Below are 16517 nucleotides of genomic sequence, written 5' to 3'. Positions count from 1 at the left end.
TAGAAATCAGTAAGGCAGATGTTGGAGCATCTGGAACAGATAATGTTCAGAGGTCTACACTCGCAGTGAAGTTCACCCATCTGGGACTTAAGACGACCAGGAAAGCATGAAATATGTCAGTTACAGAGTCAGAAAGTACCTATATGCACCTACATGATCCAAATTTAGAAAAATAAATGTATACGAATCATGGGATCTGGACCCTATGCAAATTCAGAACAGTTACACCAGGAAGAAAATTTGAAAGATGCATGGAAGGCTACAGAATAAAAAAAATTACTTCAGGGATTCAAAGGTTAACCTTTACTAAGTACATATGGACAAGGCAACATCCCACTTCAATAAGAAGTCCTGGATGGAAACAAGTACTGTCTCTGTTAACAAAGGCTGAATGAGAAAGATGCAACCCTTTTCATGTGTTTCATTACAGTCAAAGCTTGCTTACTAACTTTGTTCCTTCAGCTCAGCAGCTAGCTCAATATGATAAAGATACAGGTCCTTTATGACGATTTTGCTCAGAATGTAACTGTAGAGTATCTACTACTTACACCTAGTGCAAATTTTCCTAGTAAGTATTTTCCATACTGAGAAAGATTCCAATGGTAAGACTGTTCAGACTGTGAACTTTAATGTGCTTTACTACGTTGATGGTTTAATGGGCTTTAATGTATTTTATTTGCGTGTACAGTGTTGTCTGCATCCCATGCTTACAAAACTTCATGACCAAATGGAAATTCTTCCTCTCACATTCAACATCCTCATAGCATATCCTCATGATCTCTGACACAAGATCATAAGAGACCTCTTTGCCATTACCTTTCCTTTGTACTCTGCAATGCAATCAGATACAGCAGAGAGAGTAAACAGTTTTTTACTCCATGGTAAGAACAGTACTGCATGGAAAACCCAGGTGCAGTCCCACTCCTGGACAGAGCTCTGCAAAGCACCTACTGGAACCGCAGGAATGATCTCATTTTCAGGCTAGTTTGGGTCCAGAGAAAAATTGGAAGAATTACAGCATTTAGAGAATCTCAAATGGCTATATTCATTTGCTTACATGTCCAGCAGGCAAACAAAAGTACTAACAAACAGATCTGCTTCTTGATAAACTTTCAGAGATTAAATTCACATACACACATACACAAGATATTGTACCACCTTTAGGACATACAGCTCCTCTGTATTTTATATTACTTGCTTCAGGTGAGAAAACTTTCCACAAGGTCTGAGCTCTACAAGAGTTACTTCTTTGGTAACTACGCTACACATACGCTGAAAGTTCAGTTTCTCCATACATACACGAATGCAGAGATTTTTTCACTACTGCACCAATACGCCACACAGGAGCTGTCAGTGAGAAACAAGGATCTGTGGTTTGAGTAATCAACATGGAAGTACTGCATCTTTAGGTCTGTTATTCCTTTCTAGAGAAGTTTCTATCTATGCAAGAACTTCAGAAGTGTGCATGGGCTGCTGACAGTGAGCTCAACTCATCCCTGGTGATCTTCACGATGTCAGAAATTGAAGGAATTGATTTGAAATTGGCTCAAGTTCCATTAAATGGGTCAAATAGTAGAGGAGCCAAAAGCTAACAATAAGCATAAGTCCTTTTTTTGACTCCAAACATACGTGTCATCAAAAAAAGAGGAAAAAAATAAAATCACACTCCAATGCCATCACTATCACAACCAAGATCATAATGGAGGGAGGGGGAAAAGAAGACTGGACAGTGTTTCCAGCCAGCTAGAAAAAAAAAACCAGACAATATTTACACAAACATTCTGTCATGTTGTGTAGAGAAAATCAAGAGCCTGCTCACAGCAAAGCTAACATGATTTCAGCTAGAATCATTGCCGTGAACAGAACTCACAAATAAAAGAGTGCAGAACTGGTTATCATACTTCTTCCTCCTGTAAAAATCATTCCTAAAGACACATGGAAACCACTTCAAACAAAACAAACAAAAAAACAACATAAAAAAACCCTGTACTTCCTACTAGCACTTATTCTCACAAGATATCTGGGAAAACACACCCAATTAAATCAACAAAAAACAAGGAGTTGAGGGCGGGACATCATAAAAGAGCACCAAACCCCCAGCACCTACCAAAATGTAGTTACCTTTTTTCATAAGGCAGGTAGGACAAAAATGTAAGAAGAAACAGAACAAGAAAAGGAAGGGGTCTGTAACTTCTAAGCTGACATTTAAGATGGAGATGCAAATCTTATGTGTTCCTATTTCTCCTATGGTCAATAATGACAGGATTACCATGGCACAGTAGCAGCTGGAGTGAACAATTTTAAACCATCAAATAACTTAAAATTTTTGAACAATCTTTTCTTGGAGACTGCAGATAAAATTCCAAAGAACAAAAGGTCTGTAACGTTCAAGTTGTAAAAACTGTTTTTCTTCAAACAGTTGTAATCCCTCACAAGGAAAGTTTCCAGATAGCTACGTAACAGAGACTCCCGGTCCTTCACAGCAAAGACAACAATTACTTTTGCTCACACTTCATTTCCAACATTTATGAGTTTGGGGGGATTATGCACTACCAAAATGATTAGAGAGAAAAAAAAGAGTAATTAATGAACATGGTGAGAGAAATGTTTGATTGCACCAGGACTTAAAGTTTAGAAGAGTAAGAACACTGAAAGACAGAAGGACCTTGAAACTGATCTGATAATGCCAGTTTTCCTTGTGTGTGGTAACTCTGCTCCTGTATGTCTTCCTTGAAAGGAAAGGGAAAATGCTCTCATGGATTGAGCCGTAGTAATGGCTACTGTTGCTATCCTCCAGATAAGTGCTTCAAGTTATAGTTGAGAAATACCATCATAAAATATTCTAGCATGCAATGCTGTTGTAACTGACATCAAAATAAGAGCTAGAACACATCAGAAATAATTGCAGTGGTTTATATAACAAAGATTAAAACAGCTTTTGCTATCTCTTCTTCAGGCCTCTCTGCACTAATATTTGACATGGTGCTTTCAAGGCCAGTCTGAGTCAAAAGATCCACAAGTAGAAAGCAGAATTCAGAAGCCAGCGCTTCAACAACCTGTAAATACTAGATACCAGATGCACATATGAAAACCATGGGACAGATATCTCTGTTTAAGCCTTGGAAAGGAAAGAGAGACATCATCTCATTTCTGGGTGATAAAAGAAGCACTCTAACTAGTACTCCTACTAGGTAACCTATACAGCTCAAAGGGCATGCTCATCAACTGGGAAAAACAAGCCACCACAAATTATTTACAGTCACAAGGGTCTGCAGCAAGGCATCTGCATTTAGATGTAACATTTTGATTATACAGTAATGGTAGAACATTGCCATGTAAGCATCCATGACAGCAGAAACACAATAGACAGGTTTTTTTTTTTAATACTAGAACATATAATACACTTGCTGTAAATAAGTGTCATTCAGGCTACGCAGTGCTTCAGTACGGATACCAGGAGTTGGTTCTATTACACCTCCCCACATTTTTCACCTTAGTTAGAAACCAGAAAAATACTTAAAGCAAAATATTTAACTATTACCAACTCCACTACTCATTATTCGTGTGGATCCATAAGGACACCGGTAACCTCACTAAGCTCACTGAGGAGACAGTGACTGGGTGATTCTTTTATTTTTACTTTTAATTTCCCATGCAAATAAAACATGCTTGACAGCACGTATCTGCAGTTGAAAACAAAAGATAGCGAAAGAAGACTCAGTGTCAACAACAGGAATCACACAATCATAACTGAAAAATGAGTTATGCACTCTCTTGAGATGAAACTCTAACGAAGTTTGCATAAACACATTCAAAACAGATAAACATTTTGACACATATCTTGTACTGTACCTTGTCATATTTGCTACTGGAACCAAAGCCAAAAATCAGAAGGTGACCGTGAGAATCAGTACATGCAAAATGCTGCCCATCAGGAGAGCACTTGCAGTCAAAAACTGCACCATGTCCTTGTCCTTCAATCTGAAATACATCAATATACAAAATGATTAAGTTACCAGAAACAAACCCTTTTCAATTACGACTAGCAAAACTCTGGTGCTGATGTTGAAATTTATATAAAATCTGCAAGGTAGTGTACTGCTAGATGGAAGTTCCTTTAAAACAGCTTACTTTTTTGGCTATTCGTTTTCCATTGAGTTTTTAAAATAAAGCTCATGAAAGATGCCAAATTGATAGTAGTAGAAACTGACAGACTTAATCCGCAAAGCAGGCACAGTACAGGAAGTGAAAATAAAAGCTTCCCCTTGAATGTCCTGCTAATAAACCTAAACAGAGAGCTGGGTCCAGTTCAGGGCTTTAGTCACTACACCCTTTCAATCCTCTGCCTCTTTGCTAAGCTAGCCCATAGCAATGGCTGCTGTGGTGCTTCAGGACACCTGCCCACTACAAAACACACTGACATTGACAACCCACATTACACAACTTAGCAACTGCCTGTTTCTGTAATTCCTACTCCTAATTTATCGGAGTGGGGGAGGTTTTGATTTTTGTAAAAACTCCACTTTTTAAAAGGAGAACTGCAAAGATTTTAAAAAAGGAATTTTTACCTGATACTCATTTTCTGTTTTCCAGTTCCTTTAAGCCAGAACAAATGGGTTTTTGTTTTTCCCTGCAACCTGTCAATCAAGCAGAGGTGACCAATCACCACTCTGAATTTTCACGTCTTCAGCACCTCTTCAGAAAGCCCCTTTCTATTCTCCCCAGTAAAGGACTTCTGCATTTTCTTTAAAGCAAAAAAAAAAAAAAAGAAAAAAGAAAAAAAGAAAAAAAAAGTAATTCTTTCCCTAACTGTGGAGGGCCTATGTACTGCCAGAACAAACAACGGTACTCAGCCTGCACGCAGAAGCACTATGCACTTCACCAGCACCTTCCAGAGGCCATCAGCGTTACTTCCAAAGTTAATGAAATAAGCCTCAAAAATCCTGCGAAGCAGGCAGTGCCTTCACTAAATTGCAGGCTGAGACTAAGGCTAGAAGTCCATTTCTTTTGCCCATGGTCCTACAGCATTCCTGTTCCCGTGCTCACCCTCCCGACAGTAAAGGCTGCTACACCTATGACCAGGGCTTCAATCATTGGACAAAGGTCTTTCCTACTACAAGTACTTTCCAAAAAGGTTTCCGGATTGGGATAAAAGGAACATAAATCAATTCAAGTTTTATGTTCTATTTTGCCCATTATTCCAGAAAGAACAAATTCTTAATAGAGGTATCCTATAGAAAAAGATGGAAAATAAAAACAGAGCTTCAAGTGAGTGGCACTAACATTGCAACAGCTAAGAATGTAGAATTACTTCAGGCTAAGCAAGATCCAACAACAAGGCAAAATTACAACTTAGTGCTGCTTTTTGCATACAGAAAGCTCATCTTATTCAAGGGAGATGGTCTGGAGAGGCAGATAAAAGGGGAAGGAACTCCATCCCAAGTGCAAGCTTTACAGATGTATAGGAAAAATCTCAAAAAGAAGTATATGCATAGAGACTGCTGACTGCCTTACCCCAACAAAGGAAATATAAAAGTATCAAACCTCCTAACATTGAAGTTCTTCATAACCAGAATTTCAAGGTCCTCCTATAGAGCCCAAGATTTGAAGACCTTGTTTCACAAGGAAAACAAAGCATGACCAGGGAAGTACTACTTGCTAACTACTGTGAGGGAGAAACTCAAAAAAAGAAGGAAAATAAATCAGAATCTTAGATTTTTTTTTTTTACTTTAATTCTCCCCACCAAGAAATGGCTTAGATGGACCATTTTCAAGAAAGTCCTGTATTTTAAGAGTGAAACATTAGTTGGAAGACATTCCTTTCTCATATAAAGAAAACACTATGATCTACTTATTCAGTAATTAGTACAGATTAGTTTCACTGTAAATATGGTCAGAATCTGGTGTAAAACGTGCTTATGAAAAGGACAGAAGTAGGATTGTTTCGTACAATCACTCAAGTCTGGTGTACCACTACTTGGGAATAAAGACACTTAATATTACAGAAACAAAAAATTACTCTTAGGGATAAGCTTCCAAGGCGTAATTGCTATTAAAAGCAATTGGCAAAGCCTGCCAGAGCGTGATATCCAGTATATGTATATATGTATATATATACACACACAAAAATATTTTGATTTAATACCTTACACTTTACAATGGAATTTCTTTAATGATAAAGCTAACACAGGATTTGGTCACTTGGAACAGAAACTATATGTTAAGTTGCAAAAGGTAAAGCTGAAATGAATCAATGAAGCTCTAGCTTTGGCAAGCCAAGTGTAGGACTTGAGCAAAAAGGAAGCTTTTCTCATCCCATCCCTTTTAAGTCAAAGGTACAAGTACTGTCAGAAGACTGCATCCCAAACAGAGTTGAAATGTTTTTTCCTTTCTGGAATCTTTCCTTGCTGAATGAGAGGATATCTGTGGCAGGGAGAAGACACCACTCATGAAAACAAAAAAAGCACACTGGTTAATTAAGAGCTGTCCATACAAAGTGAGGACTGCCAATAAGTCAGCACGTTAAGACACTTGTTAGCAAAGCAAGTAGCAAAGATTCTTCAGTCACAAACAAGGAAGAACTAGCGGTGCATACAATGAAGAATAAGGTAAGATTACTTTTAGTATCAACAACTCCAAGAAATATGCTATTTGCCTGCATTTTCATTTGCAAGGAAACAGAAGGACATTGGAATGTCAAAGAGAGGAATGTTGATAAGAATGTAAACAGACAGCTATTCTTTTCCTCTTGGTTCAGAAGAGGTTACTGTTCTTAAAGCAGAGATAATAGTTGTGAAACTACAATATAAAATAACATCTTAGATCCTTAAAGTAGTTTCTTGTTTGAAAACAGAGAAGAAGTACCTAGAGAAAGAGAGAAGATAGAGCTTTTTTGACCCATTATCAATAGATAGTATGAAAGACTTAAAAGCTAGTTTTTAAGGAACACACAGCACATGGGGTAGAAATCATAGAACGGCCTGGGTTGAAAAGGACCACAACGATCATCAAGTTTCAACCCCCCTGCTATGTGCAGGGTCGCCAACCACCAGACCAGGCTGCCCAGAGCCACATCCATCCTGGCCTTGAATGCCTCCAGGGATGGGGCATCCACAACCTCCTTGGGCAACCTGTTCCAGTGCTTCACCACTCTGAGTGAAAAATTTTCTCATAAAGAAGGAGTAGAGGTTAACAGAAAACTTAGCAAACTTCCTTCAGTAAATTAATTGATTTTGTATACCAAGAAAATATAATTCTTTTTTTTTTTTTAAAAAAAAAAGCCTAGCTGGATTTCACAGGCACAGCATTGTCACATGACATGGCACTTAATTCAAATGGAATAAATTGTGATTGGTAGGAAAACTGTGCAGTAGGTAAACTTGCTAAGAATGGATAATAGTTTAATAGTTTCTGGTTTTAAAAAAGACACACAGTGCTACAAGAATGCAAACAGCAAAGTCCCTCAATCCAGGTCTTTCTATTAGTGACTACAGGAAAAAAAAAAAAACTGTTGATGAAATGAACATTAGCAAATCAACCACTAGGAATAGATGTGGAACACAGCACAAACAGTATCAACTGAAGCAATTAGAAGCCAACAAGAAAAAAATGCAGTAGGCCACAAATGTAGTAAGATTATTACAAATAACTTACTAACGGAACTCTGCCTATGCACTTCTACCTATGCAGCTCCATCTCACCTTCCAACACAAGTCATCACCATCGTTTAAAAAGTCAGTGAACTAAGTCTTCCCTAGCCTGAGGTAGATATTTTCCTTCACATTGAGAGACTGAGGCAGTTAGTTGGAAACACAGGAAGAAAGATCACTGTTTGACTGCAATGCATTACACATGATGCAACAACAAAAAGAAAACTATAATCCTAAAGCACACCAGAGGTACATCCAGACAAGAAAGAAAAAGCTCACACATGGCTAGACAGAGACGAAAGAACACTTCTAAAGGAATACAAATAATTTTTGCTTCCCATACTCAAGAGAAGCAAATTCAAACTGCAACAGCTACAGAGGAATGTTTTCACTTATCACGAGAATGGAAAACCTCAGAGCTCAGTCTCTTAGCACAGACACTAAGGAAAGAGAACACATATTTAGAATCCTTTAGCAGGAAGACAACAAGCCTGCTAAAATGCATGGGTATAAATGAAAACCAATTACAAGCAACATTCAAAGTTGAGAACTAAAATTTAGATTCTTCCAGTCACAACTACAATATGCCAGAGCAACTTTCAAAAAATACCAATAAAAAGCAAAGATTGTTAGTAAAGCAAATAGACTATTTTCTAAGTGTTGATGCTACGTTATAGCTGCTTGAACCAAGTCAATCTCCAGCTATTGGGAAGTCTCTCCTGCATATTTAGGTTCTCTTTTGCTCTAAGGAGCAATCGCTGATCTGTGATAAGCTAAAAAATCAACAGACTTCCTATCAAGTCCATTAAAATATCTTACAGATCACCCATGGGTGCATGAACTTATATAAATCTCCAAGAAGTATTCACAATTTACTTTTTGTTACTAAATACTCTGCAGACTCAGTACTGTGCTTTTTTTTGTTTGTTTTTTTTGTTTTGTTTTGTTTTTTTAGTTAAGAGATTACGATGAAGGCTTTACTCTTCCAGATCCTTTATATGTCCTTTCATACTACTCAAAGGTGAAACCTTTCAAAAATTTCAAAAAAGATTTCAGTAAGGCTACAATGGACCAATTCAAAAGTAGTACATTTATAATCTTAAGTCGTTCTGTGTTTCAGATGAGGTCTTGGACTACAAAATCTATATTATCCCAGCAAAACAGGAATTTTCTTCAGACATTATGAAGGCCACAAATTACTAACTAAATGGTCTTTAAATCTCCACTAACGCTGGAGAATTACAACAGGTTGTCCATATGAGCAAGTGGCTTGCCTTTTCAGATATTAGTCCAAAAGAATCACCTCATATGGCAGAAACAATCGATGCAGAGAACACTTCGTTGAGCTGTCCTGAATGGAATCTGATCGGCCATGCCATGCTTCTGAGAGGGACTCCAACCTTTTAGCATGCCATTTAGTCTAAAACTAATCGGGAAGCTGCCAACAAGATCTAGGTAGGCAATTCAGGCTTACTGATTAATGAAAAGGAAGCAATGTTGTAACTGATATGATAACGCTGTTGGGCCTTCAAAGTTTATCAGGTTGCACTCAAAATAAAAGCAGCGTGAGAACATAAGAAAACACATTGTACAGATCAATGAGAGAATACACTTTCTTTCAGAAGATGCAATTGTTCACCAAGTTTTCAAACTAATGCCTAGACCTCAGAAGAAAAGGTAGGAAAAACACTGCTAAACAGACATAAGGAGGCACAGCACAGTCATTGCCTGTAATGAAGTATTCATTCAAAAACAAAGGACAGAGCCAACAACCAGCTCTCTGAAGGAGAAGCATGCAAAAAAAAAAAAAAAAAAATCAGAATCACAACTTGGTAGTCTCTGCTTGATTGACAGCTTGCAGGAAGAAACCCCTTTGACATCAATCAGTTGATGCTGTTTTAACACTGACACAGTAAATTCTAAAAAAAGTAAGAATTAAGTTGTAATTATATATTTAAATCATCACTGGGGGATGGGGAGAGGGAGTCTGGTCAAATTCACGAAAACAGGACAACATCTCTATTATGAAACATACTACTACCATCACCTCTCTGTCACTTCCCAATTTTCCCTCACTTTTTTAATATAACAACTCAGATGTGTAAGAAAAAAGACACAGAGTCTGGAGAGAGGGAAAAAATATCCCTCAGTCCAGCAGTGTGGTAGGCTCTCCAGTAACTCCAAGGAGGGTTAGAATTACACCCTCAACGGTTTCCACTGTGTAAAACAGTAAAATTCTTATGGGATGCTTGAACTTGAACTTGGTCAAGTTTTGAGCATGACTCTTTTAAGTCACTGTTCACAGCTTCACATAGACTCACAATACATCCAGACATCAAAGCTAAGTGAGAGCTTCCATTAAAATCTTCCAGAAGGTACAGTATATGTTGCAAGGCTGGAAAAAAAGGCCTTGCAATATGCCTACTATCTATCTTACAAATCTTACACTTGCAAAGAAATGCACTGAATCAGGAAGAGTACCAGACAAGTTCACATTAATTACGTAGCTGTAGATACAGAAACAGAACCTCAGATGTTAGCTTCAGCAATCTTATCCTTATTTCTCAATGTCCATATGATTTTGAATTTTTGTATCTAAAATATAAAGCATTTATTTGCATTAACAGGTTTACACATATTAACTAATTCCTGGCTGTAAAAAGGAATTTATTCACAACAGTAACTTCATATAGTTATGTAAAGGAAAACCATTGACAACATATCCACCTGCTTCAAGCTGTCTCACCGAGTGAGTGACAGTACACATTTCCATCGTCAAAGACAAGCATGTAATACAACTATCTGATAGTTGCATTATATAACAATTAAATACAACTACTGCTTTAATACTATCACTACATCTGCTGATTTTGTGCCTGCATTTCTAGAAGTACAACCTGTTTCATTATGATATCATCTGATACTGCAGCAGCACATTAAGAGCTATGTTATTATAATCTTCACATAACCAGGAGAGAGTGGCTTTACAAAGTATGCAACATCTGCTTGCTGATTCTACTTGCCCAAGTGTTTTTAAAGACAATCATGAAATAAAGCAATTTCAGAGATCATCTTCAAAATACATAAAATCTGACTTTTAGTTTCTTCAGCCCAAGGCTTTTCAAGAAAGAAGCAACCTTAGAAAGAAAACTAAGGACTAAAGAGCAGTACATTTTTTCATAGAGTTGGATATAAACTTTAAGACCGGTCGGAAAACCAAAGGACCTAAAAGTAAGTTTGTGAATATCCAGGAACAAATTTTACTATTGTAATCATATAACAGCATTACCAACTTACTGCCTAAGAAGTTAGAATGTAGTCTAACAGAAGGTATTACAGCAAAGCAACAAGTAAATTAGGTACCAATGAGCAGTTGCATGTCCTCAGATGACCTTTCCAAAACTAACTTTCTACCTAAGTTCTGCACTGCTCTTAAAAAACTTATTATGCTCTGATTCTCTAAGTGTAAAAAGCAGATGCTAGATTCTCATCTTCTCAATTGTAGACACAGATCTTCTACTGAAGCAAAGCATTTTTCTTCACAGCTATTACTTCAGCAACACCCAGACATAATCAATGCAGCATATAATTTCAAAAATGCATCTGAACTTCTATTTCTGTGACCTCTTAGCTTCACGTACATGGCACGGATGCAAAGACATCTAAAAAAATTAATTTTAATTGACAACTACATTGAAAGTAACAATATATATTCCTTCGTCTAAAAAATGATGTTGAGTATGGCATTACATTGAAATTGAGGTTTCAACTAGACAGGCCAGTCTGTGCTTCTGGTCAACTTGGTAGGACAGTGTAAGACACTCAATGCTTTACAAAAGAAGTCATAACCCAAAGAATTCAATAGTTATAAAGTTCACAGTTTCATTCATGTTTTTATACTAGTACAGAATAAGCCTTCAGGCTTCTGGTTCCACCCACCCTCCCACCCCAGGACGGTGTTCACCAACTTCTGGAATACCTTCCTAATTCCAACCAAGCACATAAACACAAGTTACAAGGTAAGCACAAGGAGCTTCAGAGCTGCTGTTTCCCACCAATGTATTCAAAAAGGCAAATGACTGTATTTCAGTTTTGATGTGGCAACATAATGCGAAGTCAGAATGATGCATATTGCTCAAAGGGTCTATAAATATTTATCTCAGGTTCACACATCAGTAGGATGTCCTTTAATCTCTGAACTCCAAGGATGAAAGTTTCACCCCCAGTTTTCTTTTAGTTCTTTTTTTTTTTTTTTTTTTTTTTTTAATAACAGTGAAGAAAATAAAAGTGTTATATTTACATCAATAAATCTGAACTTAAGTCTAAAATCTCAAATAATCTGCTTCTGGGCTGACAATTTTAGGTAGATATGATGAAAATCACATATTACTAACATTGAAACTACAACTGCAAAAAGCCTAAACTTGTTAGCTAATGGACACTTTTCAACTCAGCTCAACACTGCACTCATTTTAACACACTGCTTTCAATACAGACAGAAGAAACTACACACTCTAAGTCCTTGCTTTGTTTTTAAAACAAGTTCGTATTTAAGGTTTAAACTTCATCATCTGTTGCTAATTAGAAAGCATGCTGAACACACACAAGTGACAAGAACTCCTAGTTCTAGATACAATCCAAACTTACATTAAGTAACAGTTTGGATGAAAGTTTGGGAGTGCTCAACGAGAGCTTCCCACAGCAAAGTACCTGGAATGAAAGAAAACAGCTAGGATCTTGGTACAAAGATTTAAATGAAAAATATGCATGAGTTGAAAATGACAGTTCTTCCCTCCACTCCCAAAAACACAGGTTTTCATGTGTTCTGCAGAATGCCTCATCCTACCTTACAGCAACTACAGCTATCAAAGATAACACTGTCATTGTAGCATTGTAGGTCTCAATGAAAAAGCGTGTCTTATGCTTTGGACTGGAGTTTTCCAGAGACAGCAAAGAACTGTTATAGCATAACCTATACTCTGTCCAACACTGATGCACGAGGGAGGTCAGCATTTCCCCAGTGCTTTGCAATTCTGAAGGTTTTTCCTGCTCGTTTCCATAAAGCAGGACAGAGGGTGTAAGAATGACTAACACCCACTCAAGCAGCAACAGCGAGGGCACTGTAAGAAATCATCTATTATTCTTCAAGTATCAATCTGCTTTCCGGAGGAAGCAACATGCAGTCAGAGAGAACAATCAGTTTCATGGACAGATTAAAGTCTTTCTTTCGCACTGTAACTGAGGCTGAGGATACAGGAGAGGGAGATGTTTCATGAGCATTTCTTCCTCCAAAAAGAATCAAAGTTGCTTCAAATCACTAGTTTACAGAGTTGTAGTGCATTTCTGAAATAAACTCATGTAATTCTTTGGAATCAGCAAGCCTGCAACAGCTGAAAATACACAGTGTGACCTTTAAGTGTCAGAGGCTAAGGTGGCTCAGCCTTTCAACAAGTTGGAGAAAGGCACAAAGGCAGGAAGATTTTGAAGTATTCAGATTCAGATTTGTCAATTTAATACAAGACTGTAAAAACATTCTTTCAGTATCAGTATTTCAAAGCATTCTTCAGAATATGAAGGCCACCTTTGAACTCAATTCAAAGTAGTTTCCAGAAATATCATTTACCCAGAACATGCCCCAAAAAGCACTGTAATACACAGCAGTGTTCAGAGGTCTTAAAACTAAGGTAGAAACAGGAATTGATCCAAACAAAGTCTTTATAAGCATTAGGAGTAGAACTTCCTGATTACAAGCAAATGCCTGAAACTAAGTTCAAGTATATATATGCTCCTGAGGCATGTGGATAACATGAGATGTAAAGAAGCATACTAATGGCTATACAAAGCCTAACTTCTCCAAGATTCAACTTACAAAGAGTCAATCCAGGAAGATGGAAGAACAATATCTCATCACATAAGATATTCTAGTTGGTTGGTCTTGCTTGGTGTTTTTTGGGTGCTTTTTTTGTTATTGTTTTTTTTTTTTTTAATGTATCAGTAGGACCTTTTTGTTTTTAAAATACAGAAATTCATACTCCTACTTGCCTGCTTATTAATTTCTACTTTATACAAAGCAGTTTTTCTTATTTTAAACATCAAGGTTAGTCAGAAAGACTCTGTTAACCAATATAAAAAGCTTACAATAATTGCAATGCCTACTTACAATATTAAATTGAGTATCTGATTCAAGCAATTGCATTTGAAGATAACAGTGCAAAAATAATAAAAAAAAACTTTCTACAAATAACAAAGATTGTGAAAATTCCCACCCATCCCTACTCCTTCATTCTTGCTACTGTACTACAGTCATCATATTCTCAGCTGCATACTTGCAAGTAATGGCAGTCACCATATGTTCCTGCAACTGTTAGGCTATGCTGCAAACTGAATTATTAACCAAAAACAAAAAAGAACCCCACACAACAGAGCGAAAGACCTTTCAGTACATATCCTGAAATTGTGTAGGAAAGATTTATTTCTTTAAACATACTTCTCCTGGGCATCCCATTCGTGGCACAAGTAGTATTTGCCTTACTGCAGGAGAAACCTACTCACTAAAGCTCCAGACAGAAGGAATGCCTGCTGCAAGCAGTCTGAGCCGGCAGACCTCAGCCCTGTCAGGTATTGCAGAAGGGAAGTCACAGAAATCAAAGAAAAATCAAGGACAGGACTCTAATACCACAAAGATATTTGGAGTCAGACTCAACAAACACTTTATGTGTGATTACAACACCAACAAAAAACAATGCAAACCAACCAGGACTTATGCCTCTTCCCAGTGTTATTGAGTACCTCTTTTTTGATCTGGAAGACTCTCAAGTTACTGTAGTTTTCTCTCTCCATCAAACATTCTTAGAACTGAGAAACTTTTGTTAAGGCCTATGGGATTTTAAGTATTAGGCCAAGTTGCAGCATATACCACTCAAGTGACAATACTGGAACCAAATACTAATAAACCAAAACTGTTAAGTCTAATAAAAAGTAACTCAGTGACAACTTCTGAAAGAAAATGGGTACTATGACAACAGAGTAGTGAACACATTTTATTATTTTATTTTTTAAATGGCCTAACAGAGCACTAATCTTGCAGATTCAAGCTTCTGCAAAGCTTAGAGCTAAAGGCTTCAATTTACCTAGAATGGACGTACCCAAACCAACACGCCTCAGATTCAAGATTCACACCTCTTTGTAGCAGCACAACTTCAATAGTAAGTTGGGGAAAAAGTCCAGTCAGGAAATTCACAGTTGAGACAACCTCCTGGGTAAGTAACAGGTGCTGAATTGAACACCTTGCCATCCGAGCAGGAAACAGAAATTAAGTCTTCTGTTTCCCAGCTGAACATTTAACTAATAGACAGTAATGAAGAGCTGAGTGCAACTGCTAGCCATCCCTGTGTCTTCATTCCTGTTTGTGAGAATCTGCCTTACCACACAAGGCACTCAAATGCCACGCTGCAGACTGGAATAAGAAGAGGCAATTACAATACATCTCTACGCCCTCTATCACCAATTAGCTCTTACAAGACAGCTTACATTCAGCATGTTTTTTTCCTGTGTCCACTAAGACAGTGAAATTTGACATACTGTTCAATACATTGAGGATGTGCTGGGTCATTGCATTCCACTTTGGAGATTAACAACCATGCTCTCCAAGACCTCAGGTGCCAAGACTGTCAAGTCATTCAGTGAACCTAGGCCCTGGGTAACGAGCCAGTTTCAACATTCACTAGGTTTATGCTGTCCTTCTGTAGCAAAAACACTTCTCCTGAAATGTACAAGCTCTAAAACTAAGCGGTAGCAACCACTTAAGGTTTATTACTCTGGGTTTCTTCACAAGTCTTCTAAATGCTCATCCATACAAGGATGTTACAACCTGTGAAATTACCCTAATATTCCAACACCAAACTCAGTTGATTCCTTGAAAAAAGGACTGACATAAATACACAAAGAATGCATTTTACAATAGCAGCTGTATTAAATCAAGAATGGCAAATGTATTACACAGGCTACAAACAACAATAAACGGCTTGCATATGCATGTGCAAATACATTCCAAAATTTATTTGCTGAACCTCAAAATTGTTTAAAAATGCTTTAGAGATCTCAACTTTGATATTCCTATGGCAAATTTCACTACTTGGGGTAGGCAATAGATTTCTTGAGTCTAGTTGACCGAAGTCTTTAAGCTAAGCCGGTAGTGTACGATCACAAACCAAAACATCAAGCTGTGCAATTAAGACCTATACAAAATCTATCACCACAGTGGAGAGTACAAATGAAAACATGGAATATATAAATTATATACATACTTACTGAGAGTAAGCCCATATGTGTAAACAATCACTTATGGGATCAAGTTCTGCTATTAATTACGAAGACCAAAATCTGGCAGAAACCAAGGGTGTTTCAGATTCAGTTGTGACTGTGCTAATTTAATAGCAAATTCAAAGTCAATTAAAAAAAACTCAACTCAAAGAGAACGTTCTGCATGACACTCAATCTCCAAGTGACATCTGTCCACAACAAATAGAGGAATCAAAGTTTTTGTGCCTCGATATAAGTTCAACAGAACTACAGAACCAAAAAAATTTATCTGGCTGCTAGGGATTTGCAATTTCACATTCATTAACTGGATAAAAGGAGTAAAGTCTCAAACTGACTGACACCACTCGAGTTTTGATTTTTCACGCTGAGAATGAAAGAATTCAGACAGGGGTGAGCTTAAAAAACACCCAGTTCCACTTTAGGGATTTGACATAGGGATTTTAGATATAGCAAGCATTCCATCTAGGAAGGGAATACCTGACTGGACTAATTATCATTAGTAATCACTTAAGTTTTTTCTAATTGAACCATTGTCCCCATGGTCTG

General features: G+C 37.3%; 1 protein-coding gene across 2 annotated transcripts in view; it reads right to left on the bottom strand.

Annotated features, from left to right (window-relative positions):
* PHIP (pleckstrin homology domain interacting protein) overlaps positions 1-16517 on the bottom strand; it is a 104556-nt gene that overhangs the window by 45963 nt on the left and 42076 nt on the right. For both annotated transcript variants that reach the window (XM_040697732.2, XM_040697733.1), the window contains exon 16: positions 3853-3981. In XM_040697732.2, the coding sequence (XP_040553666.1) occupies positions 3853-3981 (129 nt within the window). The remainder of the gene's footprint in view (positions 1-3852; positions 3982-16517) is intronic.

Source organism: Gallus gallus, chromosome 3 (assembly GCF_016699485.2).
Source record: "Gallus gallus isolate bGalGal1 chromosome 3, bGalGal1.mat.broiler.GRCg7b, whole genome shotgun sequence".
Classification (NCBI taxonomy): Eukaryota; Metazoa; Chordata; class Aves; order Galliformes; family Phasianidae; genus Gallus; species Gallus gallus.
The sequence above is the reverse complement of the archived record's forward strand: the minus strand, read 5'-3'. Positions and strand labels throughout refer to the sequence as shown.